Source organism: Lissotriton helveticus, chromosome 11, assembly GCF_964261635.1.
Source record: "Lissotriton helveticus chromosome 11, aLisHel1.1, whole genome shotgun sequence".
In the NCBI taxonomy this organism is placed as follows: domain Eukaryota; kingdom Metazoa; phylum Chordata; class Amphibia; order Caudata; family Salamandridae; genus Lissotriton; species Lissotriton helveticus.
The window spans coordinates 8,138,753-8,155,763 of record NC_136072.1 but is presented as its reverse complement, the minus strand read 5'-3'; the positions used below and the strand labels follow the sequence as shown (position 1 = coordinate 8,155,763).

General features: G+C 41.5%; 1 protein-coding gene across 1 annotated transcript in view; it reads left to right on the top strand.

Moving 5' to 3' along the window:
• Nucleotides 1-17,011, top strand: part of LOC144792209 (putative cation-transporting ATPase 13A4) — a 325,411-nt gene that overhangs the window by 128,353 nt on the left and 180,047 nt on the right. The window contains exons 9-10 of the mRNA XM_078667110.1: nt 10,310-10,441; nt 13,830-14,000. Of these exons, the coding sequence (XP_078523236.1) occupies nt 10,310-10,441; nt 13,830-14,000 (303 nt within the window). The remainder of the gene's footprint in view (nt 1-10,309; nt 10,442-13,829; nt 14,001-17,011) is intronic.

Genomic DNA, 17,011 nt, shown 5'->3' with positions numbered 1-17,011 from the left:
CCTCCCGAGGTCTGGTGGTGACCCTGGCCCTCCCACCTACCCTGCTGCCACAGACCTGTTGCCTCGCCACTGTTGGTCCACGCACACTCTCCCTGCCCTCCACAGTTGTTGGTGTGGGCTGGTCATCCCCTGGGACAGAGAGGGTGCTGCAGGTGGTACTGGTGGTGGTGGTGGCGGTGGTGGTGGCGGTGGTGGCAGCGGTGGAGACAGAGGCCGTGACTGCAGGGGTCTGCTGTGCTGTTGTTGTTGCAGCAGATGTGGTGGTGGGGAGGATGGGGTCTTGGGACCTGTTGGTCTGTGACACACCAGATGGGTCGGCCTGGAGCTCATCGTCCAAACTGTCCTGGGAGTCCACATCCGAGAGTCCATGTACCGGGGGTGGAGACTGGCTCTGCTGTTCGATGTGTGGTCCTCAGCAGTCAGTTCTTCATCACCTGTGGATTAGATAGGTAATGATCAGTGTTGGTCACTGTGAAAGTATTGTATCATCTGCGTATCATCGACTGTCTGTCTGTACACTACACAATTGTGAAGTCTCCACTAGTATAATTCATTGCAACATTGTGTGTAATATCATATTGCAGAGGAACATCATTTACACATACATGTCAGGTGTCAATACATTGCATGCAATTATTGCTGTGTGTAGGGATGCAGGTCTGACACACACACACATCAAGAAGAGTTAAGATGGCTACCAACCTGTTAGGTGAGGGGGAACAGTGCAATGACTGACACATGCGCATAGGTGGGGGAGGCCTCCAAGCTGCTGGGCTGTGGGCCAGGGGGCATGCTGGGAGTAGTGATACAGGCCTCCCACCCACAAACTGTCCTCCAATACAGGATGGCTACCTACCTGTTAGGTGAGGGGGAACAGTGCAATGGCAGACACATGCTCCTGGGTGGGGGAGGCCTCTATCCTGCTCAGTTGTGGGACAGGAGGCATGGTGGGTGTGGTAGTGCAGGCCTCCCTCCCTCAAACACACTCCCAAGGAACATAACTACCAACCTGTTAGGTGAGGGTGGACAGTGCAATTGCTGACACATGCTCCTGGGTGGGGGAGGCCTCCAAGCCGCTGGGGTGTGGGCCAGGGGGCATGCTGGGAGTACTGATACAGGGCTCCCACCCACAAACTCTCCTCCAATACAAGATGGCTACCTACCTGTTAGGTGAGGGTGGGCAGTGCAATGGCTGACACATGCTCCTGGGTGTGGGAAGCCTCCAAGCTGCTGGGGTGTGGGCCAGGGGGCATGCTGGGAGTAGTGATACAGGCCTCCCACCAACAAACTGTCCTCCAATACAAGATGGCTACCTACCTGTTAGGTGAGGGGGAACAGTGCAATGGCTGACACATGCGCATGGATGAGGGAGGCCTCTATCCTGCTCAGCTGTGGGACAGGAGGCATGGTGGGAGTGGTAGTGCAGGCCTCCCTCCCTCATACACACTCCCCAGGAACATGGCTACCTACCTGTTAGGTGGGGGTGAACCGTGCAATGGTGTTTGGGTTGTGCAAGGAAGTACTTATCAGTGTGTTGGTTGCCATTTGTTTGTACTTACCAGCCTCCGCTCCCCCAGCTACTCCTGTGAGACTCTCAGGATGCAGTATGGCAAGCACCTTCTCCTCCCATGGTGTGAATGTTTTCTGTGTGATGGGAGGGCCACTGCCAGTCACGTTCGCCAGCTCCCAGTTCTTGCTCCTCTTCTCTTTGACAACCCTCTTGAGATCTTGCCACCGCTTCATGATCTCCTTCTTAGATCGCGGGGTGGTCCCTACTGCATTGACCCTTTGTTCTATCCTTTCCCACATTTGTGTCCTTGTGGCTAATGGTGTATGTTGGACCAGGCTACCAAACAGTTGTGGCTCTACTCTCACTATCTCATTGACCATGACTGTCAACTCACCCTCTGTGAATTTGGGCATTTTCTGTGATGTCATGGTGTTTGGTGGTTGAAGTGTTTGTGGGTGCAGGTGTGTGGGTGGCAGTTGTGGTGTTGGTGTGTGAGGTATGTTATGTGCTGTGTGATTGTTGGTGCTGGTGTGATGGTGGTAGTGATGGTGGTGGTGGATGTGTGTGTGTGCTGTGCTCTTTTGCCTCTCCGGTCAGATGTGGTGTATGGCCTTCTCTTCTGGAGTGTTGCAAAGGATTGTGGCCAGTGAAGGGGTGGTTTTATACTCAGCTGTGTGGGTGTGTCCAAGTGGAATTTGGCTGTCAGGTGTGTTGTGGGAGTTGTCCTGTGCTTTTATAATTTATTTTGCATTATTTCTTTTCATTTGTATGTGTTTTATGTATTTGGGGGGCATGGCTACTTTGATTTGTGCACTGTTTGGCATCACTGCGGTGTTTTGGCATCGTCCGCCATGTTTTTCATGTACCGTCCGCTGCGGTGGCTATGCTGCAGCTCTTCCGCTATCTCTCCCATTCACTCCTGTGTGCGACTGCGGCGGTCAGTAACAGCGGGTCCGACCGCGACACACTCGGGGATATCCTAATTTTCTGTGCGGTATCTACGCTTTCCTTGCGGCGGGCTGATGCTTTTCCGCTGCTTTTCCGACCACCGCAGTCGTTTTTTGCCATCACCGCCAGCGTCAGGCGGTTTTGCTTGGGCCGCTACTGCCGCGTTCGGTCTTTTGTGGTGGATCATCCTAATGTGGCCGCCGGTTTATCCGCGGTGCAGGCAGGCGGTTGTTTTTCGCCTCCATGGCGATCGGGGTGATTTTCTGCCCGCTATCCTAATGGGGCCCTAAATCTGCAGGACAAGTCCCAGAGAGAATTTATCTGCAGGACTGGTCCCAGGGAGAATCTATCTACAGGAGAGGACCCAGGGAGAATGGCGGTTCTCCAATTATCATACAGAGAGAACCTTGATTTCATTAAAGACAACAGAAGCTAACATTATGCAATAACTTTTATTGCTGCCCCAATCATGCAGCCCTTTAAAGAACATGTATTTCATCATAAGTAAAACATTCCATAGATCTTTAGAAAAACAATATAACATCATGGTAACTATGCATCATCCTCTTAAGGCCGCAACGAAAAGTTTATCCCATCTATTCCCTTTGATGAGAATAGAAACTTCACAGTGATGAGTTCACTGGAAAAATAGAGAAAAATGGGTGATACTAACTTATAAGGAAATGTAATTAAGTTGTCAGAACAAGTTTCATAACAAGAGTTATACAAGGAAATAAGCTATAAACTTCAGCGAATGCGAAAAGACATACATAGTAGTTAGATAATATTGCGATGCAACAAATGTAGTTATATCTCTATATAAAAGGCTTATCTACTGCTCCAAACTGGTGTGTTGGGTGGGATAATGTTAGCCTCCGTTGTCTTTAATGAAATCAAGATTCTCTCTGTATGATAATTGGAGAATCGGCATTTCATTACAAGACCAGAGGCTACCATTATGCAATTTTAAAACTATTTAACACCACACTGCTCATGTGCTCCACCGATCTAAGGTCAAAACTTGAAAAGGTAGAAGCATTTGACCTAGGCGGCCGCTTTAGGTATATCTGAAAGTGTACCTCTAACCGAAAATACTTTGCTTGCCATTGCACCTCGAGAAGAGTGTGCTCCAAATGTTGTTAAATCCACTCCTGCTTCCAACATAATTGCTCTTACCCATCTGGAAATAGTAGCTGTAGATATTGCTTTATATGGTTTCACAAAATATATCAACAATTGATTCTCAGGTTAATCCACAAAACCAATGTTATTCCATGTTACACACTTATGCACTTTGTTATTCATATTCTGTGAACCTCTTGCTTTTAGCCAATCTATTACTCTTTCTGTATCTTTTCAGAAATCAAATGTTTTTTCACTGCAACGGGGTTAGTTGTAAGATATCTTGAGTACCTATACTCTAAAAGTGTTGCACTATGAACTTTACCCTGCAGTACTGTATTATTGTATTTTCTTGAACTCTCAATAAAAATTAAGAAAAATTAGGCACCAACTAGACCATTTGCTCCATACACCTGTGTATCTTTTCCTTGTTCCTGGTGCCCATGACTCATCCAATAGGCTTTTAGCCTCTCTTGAAAGACCTGAATCTCTGCTTGATGTCCTGAAATCCTGCAAACAAGAAGGTTTCCTTCTTGTAAGAGAGGATTTTGTTCCCCTTCTTGTCCTAAGAGAAGGTCTAAACTCCCTGGAATTAGTCGTGGGATGTCTACTGCTAATTCCAAAACCCCCGGGAACCATACTTGTGTATTGCAAAAGGGAGTTACTAGTATGATGCTGTATCTCTCTCTCCGTACTTTTAGTAATACTCTCTGGATTAGAGCAAATGGGGGAAAGGCATAGCAACGTTTCTAGTCCCAGGTTTGGAGCAGAGCATCCACTCCCATAGCTTTAGGATCTGGTCTCCAGCTGAAATATTGATTCATTTGATAAGTTAGTCTGCTGGGAAACAGATCCACCTGAAATGGACCCCAAAGATTCTGAATTTTTTGGAAGATTTGTGGGTTCAGTTTCAAGTCGCTTGAGACCCTTAGAAACCGTGGGGCATATTACCAAGCAATAGCGATAATTATCGCTATTGCTTGGTTAGAGACAAAAATTACCGCTGAGCTGCGGCGATTTTTATCGCAAATAAACCTTGGTATTACCAAGGTTTATCGCAAATGCGATAAAAAACGGCCGCAATGCATGAATATCGCTGAAAAGTCAGCGATATTCATGCATTATCGAGCTAATGCTCTTAGCCATGTTATCCACCTCCCATTGGATAACATGGCTAAGAACTGCTCAGGGCAGGTGTTAGCTTTTGGAGATATTCGCGCTTAGTGCGAATATCTCCAAAAGTTGGTAATAGGAGATAGCGATGTTAGCGACTGTTTCCAGTCGCTAACATCTTGGCACACCCACTTTGCATGTCATTAGTGATAAATATCACTGACATGCAAAGTGGGGCCCAAGATGGTCGCTATCTCCTAATAGCTGTCGCTAACTGGTGTTAGCGACAGCTAGGTAATAGGGAGATAATTTTATCTCCGCTTTCTTGGCTTTTAAAGCCAAAAAAGCGGAGATAACCCCCCTTGATAATATGCCCCCTTGAGTTCCCATCTCCCCTTATGTTTTGGTGACCAGGAATGAATTCTGCTTTCAGTAGAATTTTTGGGTCCAACAAAAATACCAAATTATCTTGGCCATGTCTGCGAGTGATTTCCTGCCCGCTATCCTAATAGGGCCCTAAATCTGCAGGACAAATCCCGGAGAGAATTTATCTACAGGACTGGCCCCAGGGAGAATCTATCTACAGGAGAGGACCCAGGGAGAATGGCGGTTCTCCAATTATCATACAGAGAGAACCGTGATTTCATTAAAGACAACAGAAGCTAACATTATGCAATAACTTTTATTGCTGCCCCAACCATTCAGCCCTTTAAAGAACATGTATTTCATCATAAGTAAAACGTTCCATAGATCTTTAGAAAAACAATATAACATCATGGTAACTATGCATCATCCTCTTAAGGCTGCGACGAAAAGTTTATCCCATCTATTCCCTTTGATGAGAATAGAAACTTCACAGTGATGAGTTCACCGGAAAAATAGAGAAAAATGGGTGATACCAACTTATAAGGAAATGTAATTAAGTTGTCAGAACAAGTTTCATAACAAGAGTTATACAAGGAAATAATGCTATAAACTTCAGCGAATGCGAAAAGACATACATAGTAGTTAGATAATATTGCGATGCAACAAATGTAGTTTTATCTCTATATAAAAGGCTTAACTTCTGCTCCAAACTGGTGTAGTGGGTGGGATAATGTTAGCCTCCGTTGTCTTTAATGAAATCAAGATTCTCTCTGTATGGTAATTGGAGAATCGCCATTTCATTACAAGACCAGAGTCTACCATTATGCAAATTTAAAGCAATTTAATGCCACACTGCGCACGTACTCCACCGATCTAAGGTCCTCAACCTTGCCCCCCTAGGCGATTGATATAGGGCACAGCTGTAAAGTTGTCTAGTCTTAATAGTACTACACTGTTCCTTATAGAGGACTTGAAGCTCATCGGTGCCTTCAAGCCAGCCATCATCTCTGCACAATTTCTGTGAAGTTAACGTTCCTGTCTCTATCTTGTCCAGACTGGCACCCCATCCTAAATTGCTTCTCTCTGACTCCACTATGTAATCTGGGACATTCCCAAAGATTGCCTTCCCATTCCAACTGTCCAGATTGTTCCACCCCTTCAGGAGGTCCTCTCGAGCCTTCAGAGACAAGGGAAACTTTTCTGAATACCATAAACCTTTCTTCAAACCCAAGGATGTTTGTCTCTGCAAGGCCCTGAAATGTAAGGGACCTGGGGAAACAGCCTGAATGGAAGAGGACAGTCAGCCAACCACTCTTGCTAGAGATCTTAGACTCAGTGCATCTTTTGATAAGACAAAAGCTACTTTCTTCTTTATTTTGGACAATTTCTTCAGGGGTAACTGTAGTTGGCTCGTGATGGTATTCACTTGAAACTGAAGGAATTCTCGGTTGTGTGTAGGGGTTGTCACAGACTTTTCGGTATTGACAATGAATCATAGTCCCTCCAAGAGGTCTATTGTCCCCTTCATATGTATTACCAATTTCTCTTGACTCTGTGACATTATTTACATATTGTCTAGATAGATCAGTAATCGAACACCCCTTTTTCTTAAGAAAGCTACTACAGGTCTTAGAATCTTGGTGAAGCACCAAGGGCCTGATGAGAGACTGAAGGGAAGACAACAACAGTGATAAAATGTTCCCTTCCATGTGAAAGGTAAATCATTTTGGGAATGATAATCCATAGTAATTGTGAAATACGCATCTTTTGATCCAATTTCACAAGCCAATCCTTTTCATGTAAAATGTCAGAAGATGAATACTTTCCATTTTGAAGTATCTATATACAAGGAAGGTATTTTGTTGCTTTAAGTTTATTACTGCCGCCAGTCCTTGTCTTTTTTCTTTACTAAAAAGGTTGCACTTACAAACCCATCGTTTGTTCCTAAGACTCTGCGAATGGCCCCTTTGTGTAACATTTGAGTAACCTCTGATTCCACTAGGGCTGACTGGTCTTGAGCTAAGGTCAATTCTCTGGGTTGGTGCTTTTGATAGAGTGTGTGGATGAATTCTATCTTGAACCCTCTTACGGTGTTGAGTACCCAAGGATAGTTTGTTATCAGGAACCAATTTTTGCTGAAAATGTGTAGTCTTCCCCCTACTTTTGAAAGGAAGAACCTGTAGGGGTTAGGACTCTTAGCTTGATGTCCACCTCCCTGGAATCTGCCTCTGCCGCCTCGAGCGTGGGGGTTCGACCTCTTTGGGGAAGGAAGGTATAATTTCCATGGAATTGCCTTCCGAAACTTCGCTGATTATATTGATAGTAGTGGGACCTCTGCTGTCCATGGCTAACAGCCAGTCCCATACCGTCAGCCCTTCCAAAAACCCTGCTGCCGAGCATGCATCTCATGTTGGACTGAGCCTTGCTAAAGGGTGAAAATGTTGTCACATACTTCTCCAATATTCTAATGAAGTTCTCTCCAAAAAGGAGACCATTTGAGTCACCCTTACAATCCTTGTTAGCCAAATCTCCCAACTTAGGGTGGATTCTCATTAGAATGGCTCTTCTACGCTCTGCCACTCTCCTGCTTTGCTGTGCTGATCTGCTGCCTGCTGCCCTTCTGCCTGGGTGAGAAGAACTGGGCCTACATCTTTTGACCCCCAGAACCCAGAGTGACTCTAAGGGCTAGTTTCCTTTTCATATGACCCACAATGAAACTTATCCCACTGATTACCATCACACAAACACCTTACCTAGGTATCTCAACCTCTAAAGGTGGCCTCCCACCTGTCCCTCTCCACTAAAGAATTGTTTCATATAGCTCGACCTCCTATAATGTATTGTATATAAACTGCTATCTCCTCTATTGTACGCCTGTAATGTATATGTATTTTAGTAGGATTGTAGATTGTGATAATTATAGACCAACTGTATATCTTTCTAACATAACTGCAACTCCTACTGCAATGCACTTGGATAACTTGCTGCCTTCTCTTCTTCTTTTGTCCTTTTCCTTGTTATTTAATTTTTTGTCAGTATTTGTATGATCATTATTATTATTATTCTGTGTTTATCATTCCTTTGTTCTTTTCCTGAAAATTCAAGAAAAATAATTTGAGATAAAAAAAACTGTGGATGTCAGGAGAGAAGACGGTAGTTATTTCACTAAACTTTAACTGGTGGATTTCAGTGCTTTTTTTGTTTTTAGATTTTAGTTCTTATCTCATTTCAAAACATAATTATTATGCTACCTTAACCTTTGTTTTTTTATTCAGTGAATGTCTGGGTTTTTATTAACATAACATAGGATCTTATTACCGTACCTAACTATAGCTTCACTTTATCCTTTAGTTTGTTTCAGTGAATTTGTGTTTCTTTTTGTGTCATATTCAATGTTAAGTTTCCAAAACCTAAATAGAGCCCTGTTTCCAACTGATCATTACATTACACAGTCTACAGATCCTCACTCACTCACTCAAGACCTTCAAACTTAATATTCTGCATCTTAAGCCCCCTCGATGGGAGCCTTGGTGCTGACACAACAGGACCTCACATCGCAGCTCGCCGCTTCTCAAAACCGATGCATCGCCTCGGCTGCACAACACATCCTCCACGTGGATCCATAAAACTATCCGCAACCAGGATTTAAGATACTCCGTTCAGTGGGCCTAACTGGGTCCCAGCGGCTGGCACGCGCTCCACAGTGGTTGACCTGAACTTGTGACTTTGTCCTAGTGTGGCGCAACCAGATATCCCCAATAGCACTTTGTGCTTCTTAGCACTCTTTTTCACTATAAACTTTAAAAATCAACATCTAATTAGATTTTTTTTCATTTGGGCCATATTTTATTTATTAAAATCAGAGCTATTTTTCTAACCTGGTGTAGAATCATTTTGTGTGGTGTTTTCACTGTTTTACTGTTTGAGGTGTTGCACAAATTCTTTACACGCTGCCTCTAAGTTAAGTCTGGCTGCTCTGAGCTAAGCTACCAGAGGGTGAGCACAGGTTCATTTAGAGTTTGCCTGCCCCTACCCTGACTAGTATTGTTGTTTCTGCTTGACCAGGGCTCATACAGCAGTGCTAAAATATACTACACACACATTCCTGAGATGACCACAAAAGCACACAACCTAGAGCCATGCTTACAACCCCACTTTAAGTTTAATTCATCATGTCATTTAACATGTTATGAGTATTGTAATGTTTGAGGACAAAAACGGTGTATGTCAGGAGAGAAGACTGTAGTTATTTCACTAATATTTAACTGGTGAATTTCAGTGTTTTTTTTAGAAGTTAGTTCTTTTCTCATTTCAAAACATAACTATTATGCTACCTTAACCTTTGTTTTTTTCAGTGAATGTCTGGGTTTTTATTAACATAACATAGGATCTTATTACCATACCTAACTATAGTGTCAATTTATCCTTTTGTTTGTTTCAGTGGGTTTGTGTTTTTTTAAAATATCTTATTCAACATTGAGTATCCAAACCCTAAATTGGGCCCTGGTTCCAACTGATCATTAAAAGTCTACAAATCTTCTCTTAATACCTTCAAACTTCATCTTATGATCTGAAAAGTAGAAAGGACCATACATTTTGCATAACTATTATTGTTAAACTCTTGGCCTGAATGCACTGTCTAGGTAAGCTTGTCTTAAAAAATGTTTTAACCATTGTAGAGCAATACAGATTTTCTGGAAACACGTTTCACAAATTGAAACAATCACTATTATTCTTTAATAAATTAAATTATTCTTACCAAGCTATGTGCTACAGAATAAATCAGTTTTCAAGATAAAAAAATATTTGTCATGCAAGACCCTCTATACACCCAAAGCTAATTCTCTAACAGGTAAAATAGCAACATTTCAGATTTATACACTGATTTCAGTTTTTCATTTCCAAACACAAATTTTATTATTCACATAGCACTAATGAATGTTGCAGAAAATGTAGGCTTCTTTTCTTCCTAAGCCCTTCTCTTTTTCTGCTTTCTGACATTTTTACACCATTAAATTACCTCTTCTTGGATCTGATATATTTGAGAAACATTGAATTATAATGATGGAGGAGCTGTAACAAGGCTTCTAATAGAATGGGTATTGAAATGTTTTGATTTTCACATTTTAAGATAACAAATTATTTGTCTGGGTTATTCACACTTAAAAAAGAATGCAAAAGTGAAGCACCAAGTTATGAACTATCCATAATAAAAGGAATGTGTAAACAATATATTTTCTTTTTTTGTAGAGTACAAAGAGGTGGAATCACACAATTTAGTCCCCGGAGATGTGATTATATTGACTGGAAACAAGCTTTATTTGCCATGTGATGCTGTACTTATTAATGGGAGTTGCATTGTAGATGAAGGCATGCTTACAGGTATGAACACTTTTTATATTGTCTTCAGTGACACAGTTCTTCATCAAAGTACTTTATTTTGATCACGTGACCATAAAAGTGCAAATGCAATAAATACATACAATACATAAAAATAGCAGTCGTAATAAATGTGCAGTTCCATATTCAATAAATAACCAATTAGTCTTACACACTATCCTCTGATGTACACTCAGAACAACATGAACCTTCAGAAGTCCTAAAACTAGAGGAAAGTTGCCCGGTACCATTAGGTTTCTTTAGGTTTCTGGTCACTAGTTATTGCTGTCACATTTTCCCATTTTTCCTGCACCAATAAAAGGGGTGACAATGTGAGAATTGCCCTCTTCCCCTGCTAGTGCACCTGCTTGTGCCTAGGCTGTCCTGCCCTGTCTGGTGGGGCTCTCCAGGGACCTTTGCAATGTGTTTGTCAAGTAAAATCCCTGCTCTAAAATCAAATGAAACATTTATAAATGGTTTCCACTGATTCTGCTTTGGACAATACCTTTTTGGGTTTATGACCAGTGCAAAAAGGTAAATCTACTGGTTATAAACAAGCATTGGAAAAGTTAATAGGTCTGGGTTTTTTGTACTAATGGATGCAGGATTGGCACATTAGAAGAAGACAATGGAGAGGCAGCCAGCTGACATGGACACAGAAGGCTACAGTTGAAAGGTAGTCCCTCATGCAATTCAGAAGACGCATTAGAATTAAGATGGGGGGATACCAGCAAACAACCAATGAGAGATGATTACTCCTCTGGGCTGAACCACGAAGAGATTGACAAAGTCTCAAGCCAATGGCTGACAGAAGCTGGTCAAAGAAACCCATGGGTGAAAGAGGTGGACTCAAGGCCCACTCTGTGTATGTTGTGAGAAAGAGCTCTGTGCTGTCAAAAGCCAGACCTAAATACCAATTGAAAGCAATATACACGAGTAACTGGTTTCAAGTACATATATTTCCATAACAGGTTAGTGGTTACTACTCAACTAGCCCACAGACCATTGTATGAGTTAAGAAGAAATCTTTTGCGATTGAGTCTTAGATGCTTTTCATTGTGGTGTAGTAATACTTCTAGGTAAATTGTTTAATTGGAATTAAAGGAATGGGGAGGAGGCGACAACTAACAAAAAGTCACATTTCATAAGGGTGTCCACAGGTGGTCAGGCATGCCACACTGGATATTGGTGTAAGCATGGTGAACTGATCCTGATGTTTGCAAATACATGGATCTGAAACAAATGAACTCTTTGCATTGGCATCCTTGCAGCACAAACAAACAATCAAGTAAAGGTTGAATACATAAGTCATTCATTTTTATTTGTTTTATTTAGAGAGTTTTGTATAGCGCGAACAAGACCCATGGGTATCAGAGCGCTTTACATAGCATGAGGTAAAAAAGGAGACAAAGTAAGGCTATACAAAGAGATATGACATCATTTATGTATACAACCCTAAAGATACAGAAAACAAAATATACGGTAAACACAATATATACAGTGTATGAGATTAGATTAGCGATATAACTTTCTCTATATCGCGATTTCCTGATTGCAGAAAGATTTTTAAGTGACCTTTCCGATGAGTTTTATATTCTTCACATTCTAGTTCCAGGTTTAGTACAGTACCGGATGAGGCTATCTTCCAAAATATTAGTAGATCTATATAAGCAGGTTAACATAATATGAGCAGTGACATGTGGTAGATATGGGATACATCCCAGTGTAATGTGAGGAAGGTTCCAGAAGAGCTGTGACTTGTTGTCCTCACTTAGGGGCTGATTCACAGAACTAACTTAAGATAAAATCCTAAACTTACTACTTTTGGTATTCACAGAAGTTAGGATTTTGTCTTAAATTTGTCTTAAGACAAACTTAAGGTAGACTTAAGACAGACTTAAGACAAAATCCTAACTTAAGTCTGTCTTAAGTCTGTCTTAAGTTTGTCTTAAGACAAAATCCTAACTTCTGTGAATACCAAAAGTAGTAAGTTTAGGATTTTGTCTTAAGTTAGTTCTGTGAATCGGGCTCTTAGAGCTGAATCATTTCTCTGATTGTGCAGAATTTTGGGAATAGTGTGGAAAGACATTACGACGTGAGAAGGGTAACTAGCTTAGGCAGTGTTGATGAGTGTAAATGCATGCAGAAAACCCCTGCACCACGCAGAGATAGCAGATGATCCTGTGATGCTTATTTTGGTCATGACAAAACTATAAGTGCTGTGTTTACTGTACCAGGCCCAGGCATGTGGATCAGGGGAGACATATCTCTGAGGTTATGCTGACCGAACTAGCCCTGCAAGGGATGCAGAAAACCAGATTTATTTAGTCTGGGTAAAAGAGTTGTCTCCTGCAGTACAAAACAAAGCAAGGATAAAGCGTTCTAGTATGTGTCCCTCAAACTAACAGTGCAGACTACAGAACAACAATGTCTAACTATAATAAATGTGTGTGTGACATTTCGTCGTGTTAGTGAAAAATATGTTCAAATCACCATCTCGGAAAGATGTAAAGTTATAAAGGAAAACTAAAAAGGAGACAAAATGTATCCCTATAGCAATGATCATTTTACCATTACACCCTTGTAAAATCGCCCTAGTACCATGCAAGTATGTACAGAACCACATGGGAAGGGCATTTTTTTGTCTAGTTGTAAAACCACAAAGAATTCGCCATTCATAGGGGTTTTAACGCATGCATTCACCACATGCTCTGAGCGCGTGGCAAATATATGCATGGGCCTGTGGTGCCCTGACACCAGTAAGGCTCTGCATCTTTGGGCCTTTTCATTTTCATAATGAAACCACATTTCACAGACCCCGGAAATATTTTAAATTTTTGTGAAAAATAGCTTTTTCAAATCACTGCATGCTTTGTAATAAAAGTGCACCAATATGTAATACTTCTCTTTTGCTCGTGCTCTCTCTCATTCTCATTCTATTTTCTTCTGCTTCCCTTACTTTCTCCTCAACGCTTTGTCTCATGTCGCTACCCTTGCCCTTTCTTCCACACGCCGTTCCTCTTTTTTTTCTCCCCATTTCTCCTAGCGCTTTCTGTTTTTTCCTTTCTCTATAGTTGTCTGTCTCTAGCTCTGGTTCTCTATTTCTTTATTTGTACACCTCTCTCTTTAATACTTGTCTCAACATTTCTGTTCTCTCTTTTTAACCTTCTTAATCATTGGATAACTGGGAATATTAATTGTGATTTCTTAAGCAGGTGAAAGGGTGTTACCTTTGTGGCACAGTGAACTCGACGCAATTAGGCATGCGTTTTAGAATAAGGAACAATATTTGTGTTTAAAATGTCACTTCATTGACTCACTCTTGAGAATGTTTTAATTCTGCCAGAGGTCTGTAAACAAAGTCATGCAGATGCATACTTTTTCCTTAAAGGGGAGAGTGTTCCAGTCACAAAGATGCCATTACCTGAGGCAGACAGCTCCATGCCCTGGAAGGTGTACAGTGGAGAAGAGTATAAGAGCCACATCCTGTTCTGTGGCACCAACCTCATCCAGAGCAAGGCATCTGCTTCCGGCCCCGCGAGAGCCGTGGTTCTGCAAACTGGTAGGATCCCTAAATCAGCATTGCATTTGACTGTGATATTAGTTTCATTGAGCCTTTTCACGAAAGTGTAAATTCAGGTGAAAGTGTAAATTGTGCAGTAGGGTCCAGAGGAATGCAGGAATGTCTATGTCATGGTAGATATATATGTGTTAACATACCTTCATGGCTATTGAACTCAGAGCTGACTTGTGATTGCAGTTTTATTTATGGTTGGGGGTACTTTATTCCTTATAATGCACAATGAATCTCTTCCTGAGTCTACAGCAGAGATAATTATTAATTCTGTCCTATGAAAACAAAACTAGATATTATCCACTTTTAAAATTTGGCAGGCGGAAGTTTAAAGCAATTTAGTGAAGGGCCCAGTGTCACTACTCAGGTAGTGACACTGGGAGATTTTGAATCATGCCCCTTCACACTTCCCTGTGGAGTACCTCAGGGCTCGTCCTTGAGTCCTACCCTTTTTAATGTTTACGTTTCCACGCTGGCCCCGATAATTCGAACATTTGGCTTTAACCTCACAGCCTATGCGGACGATACGCAGATAGTGGTGTCTTTGATGCCAGGGGACAGAGACAGCACTGCGGATAGGTTCAAAGGTTGTATGCGCGAAGTGGGTGTTTGGATGGCCCAAAACTGTCTCAAATTAAATTGCTCGAAGACAGAGGTGTTGCTCTTTGGCGCCAAAGACAACTTCTGGTCTCCGAGATGGTGGCATGAAGAAATGGGAACCCTGCCCACCCCTGTGACAAAAGTGAAAAATATTGGCATTCTGATGGACGATCTTCTGTCATTTAAGCCTCAGATTAATACCCTGGTATCATCCACCCACTTTGCTCTCAAAACTATTAGGAAAGTGCTACTTTCTTGGAGCAAGACCACACCTCCGGGTAACAGAGCGCTCTAGAAATGCAAAATAAATAAAATAAATAAATAAATTCCAATGTCCCTTTATCATGTACAAATATGCTGGTATTTATTCCTTCGGCAATAACGCAAAACATATTGCAGTCGTACGTAAAAGCAAGGTGACTTAACCTACATCCTTTTCTGTGCTTGTGTGAAAAGGGAACAGTGCAAGCAATGTCTATGCAGAACAGATGGCAAACATTATAAGCACTATTTCTGTTTGATTAAGTGTAAAAATACATTCTGTACGTTTCAATATATTACATATAAGTTTATAGTTTGAGGCAACATTCTGTTCAAATTTCTTTTTCAAAAGTAGCACAAATATAGAGAAATACATTTGGGCCTCATTTATGGGTTTTTTGCCTTAGGGTAGCGCAGCAGGCCTTGCTGCTGCGCTGCCCTATGGCAAAACAAAAGGACAGTTATGAGCCGCATCTATTAGATGCAGTGCATTCCTGTCCTTTTCCCTGCGCCGGCGTGCAATGGGCTGCTGTGCCCCAATACAGGCTCCCTTGCACCATGGTATAAAGGTGCCTGCAGGAAGGGAAACCTTCCTGCATAAAAACAATCACAAGAGGGTTTTTCCTCTTTCTATGTGTGCTGCAGAATATGGTAACGCGGTTTTACGTAGCCTTATAAATATGCCAGTGGCACGTTCCGGTGGCTCAAAAGTGCCCGTAAGGCTTCATAAATGAGGCCCTTTGTGTTTTTCATCTGATGTTCCTTATCAATATATAATAGAAACAGTTGAATAAAAGTCAATTTTTTTAGCAAGGAAAAAACTGCAGTAGCTTGGAATGTGTAGAAAGATGCAGAAAGGTTCTTGCTTTTCTCTATTTAAGGAGTTCAAACAATAAATATTGATGCAGCGGAAGCGTTGGGGGATTTTTGTCAGCTCACTAATCCACACCAACCACTATATAATAATCGGAAACGTAACTCTAATGACGGGCCCATAAGTCAATTATCACACAGTTAGCAATATCAAAGGTCCTCTGATGAAGCTTTGGTAGAGCGAAAAGGGACTAAATAATGAAAGACGGAATGCTATTTCGCCACGAGGACCTACAATGAAGAAATACCCGAAACATTTCTCCTTATGAACATGTCCAAATAACTCAGTAATGAAGACAAACACTATTCTTTTCTAATAGTTTTTCTTAATGTTTCATAATATGAATTGTCAAGCCCAAATACAAATTAGAAAGTCATTATTTGGTTCATAAAAATACAGAATAGATTCACTATAATCATAACAGTTCATTCATGAAACATCACAACATCAGGTATAGAGAAGTGAGAGAGAGAAAAACATCAGCGAAACACAGTTCACTTACGAAAATAAAATACTAATGCAAAGCGTGCAATGAGTGCGAAAAGCTAACCCCACGGCCGTTAGGGTATAGCAAGAGCAGCATCACCAGCCAATGATGTGCAAAGTCTCTAGGAAAGTCTCTTGGGATTTAGAGAAATTAGGAATCAGCCCGGCATTCGGCAAACCACGAACCCAGAGACAGGTCACCAATCTTGTGAACGAGTCGAGGAACTCTTTCCCACAGGAATCTTTATAGTACGCTACTTCCTTTCGTACGTTAATATGTTGCATTCTCTCTCTTCAGCAAGCCTCTCTAGTGGTTATTCACAATGGTGTGACAGTCTTCTGACAGTGACTTTACTATTATTTTCTAAACACTCTGTCTAAATATTGTCTAATTTCCAAGAGAGGAAGAGGAAAAGAACCTGCTACAAATGTATTTACACATTGAAATTGTTACACTCATGTCATCTATAACCCTCGCCTAGACAGGAAAGAACTCTGAAACTCAGGCTAAATATCTGTACTCTAAGGGACATTTGTAACATTTGAGAGACAGGAGCACGGAAAAGCACATCCCCGAAGAATTCTAAAGCCTACATTATTTTTCCAAACCAGAGAATAATTTCTAAAAGCCTAAACTACTTTCAAGAAGAATAAAGCTTTTTCTTTTGTCATTTATTGTTCTGCAGTTAGGAAGACAGAATAACATTCAGTTAGCATTATTCGCATTACTTTGACTAATACAATCAAACTGTTGTGCCTTATGCCCATTTAAGGGTTG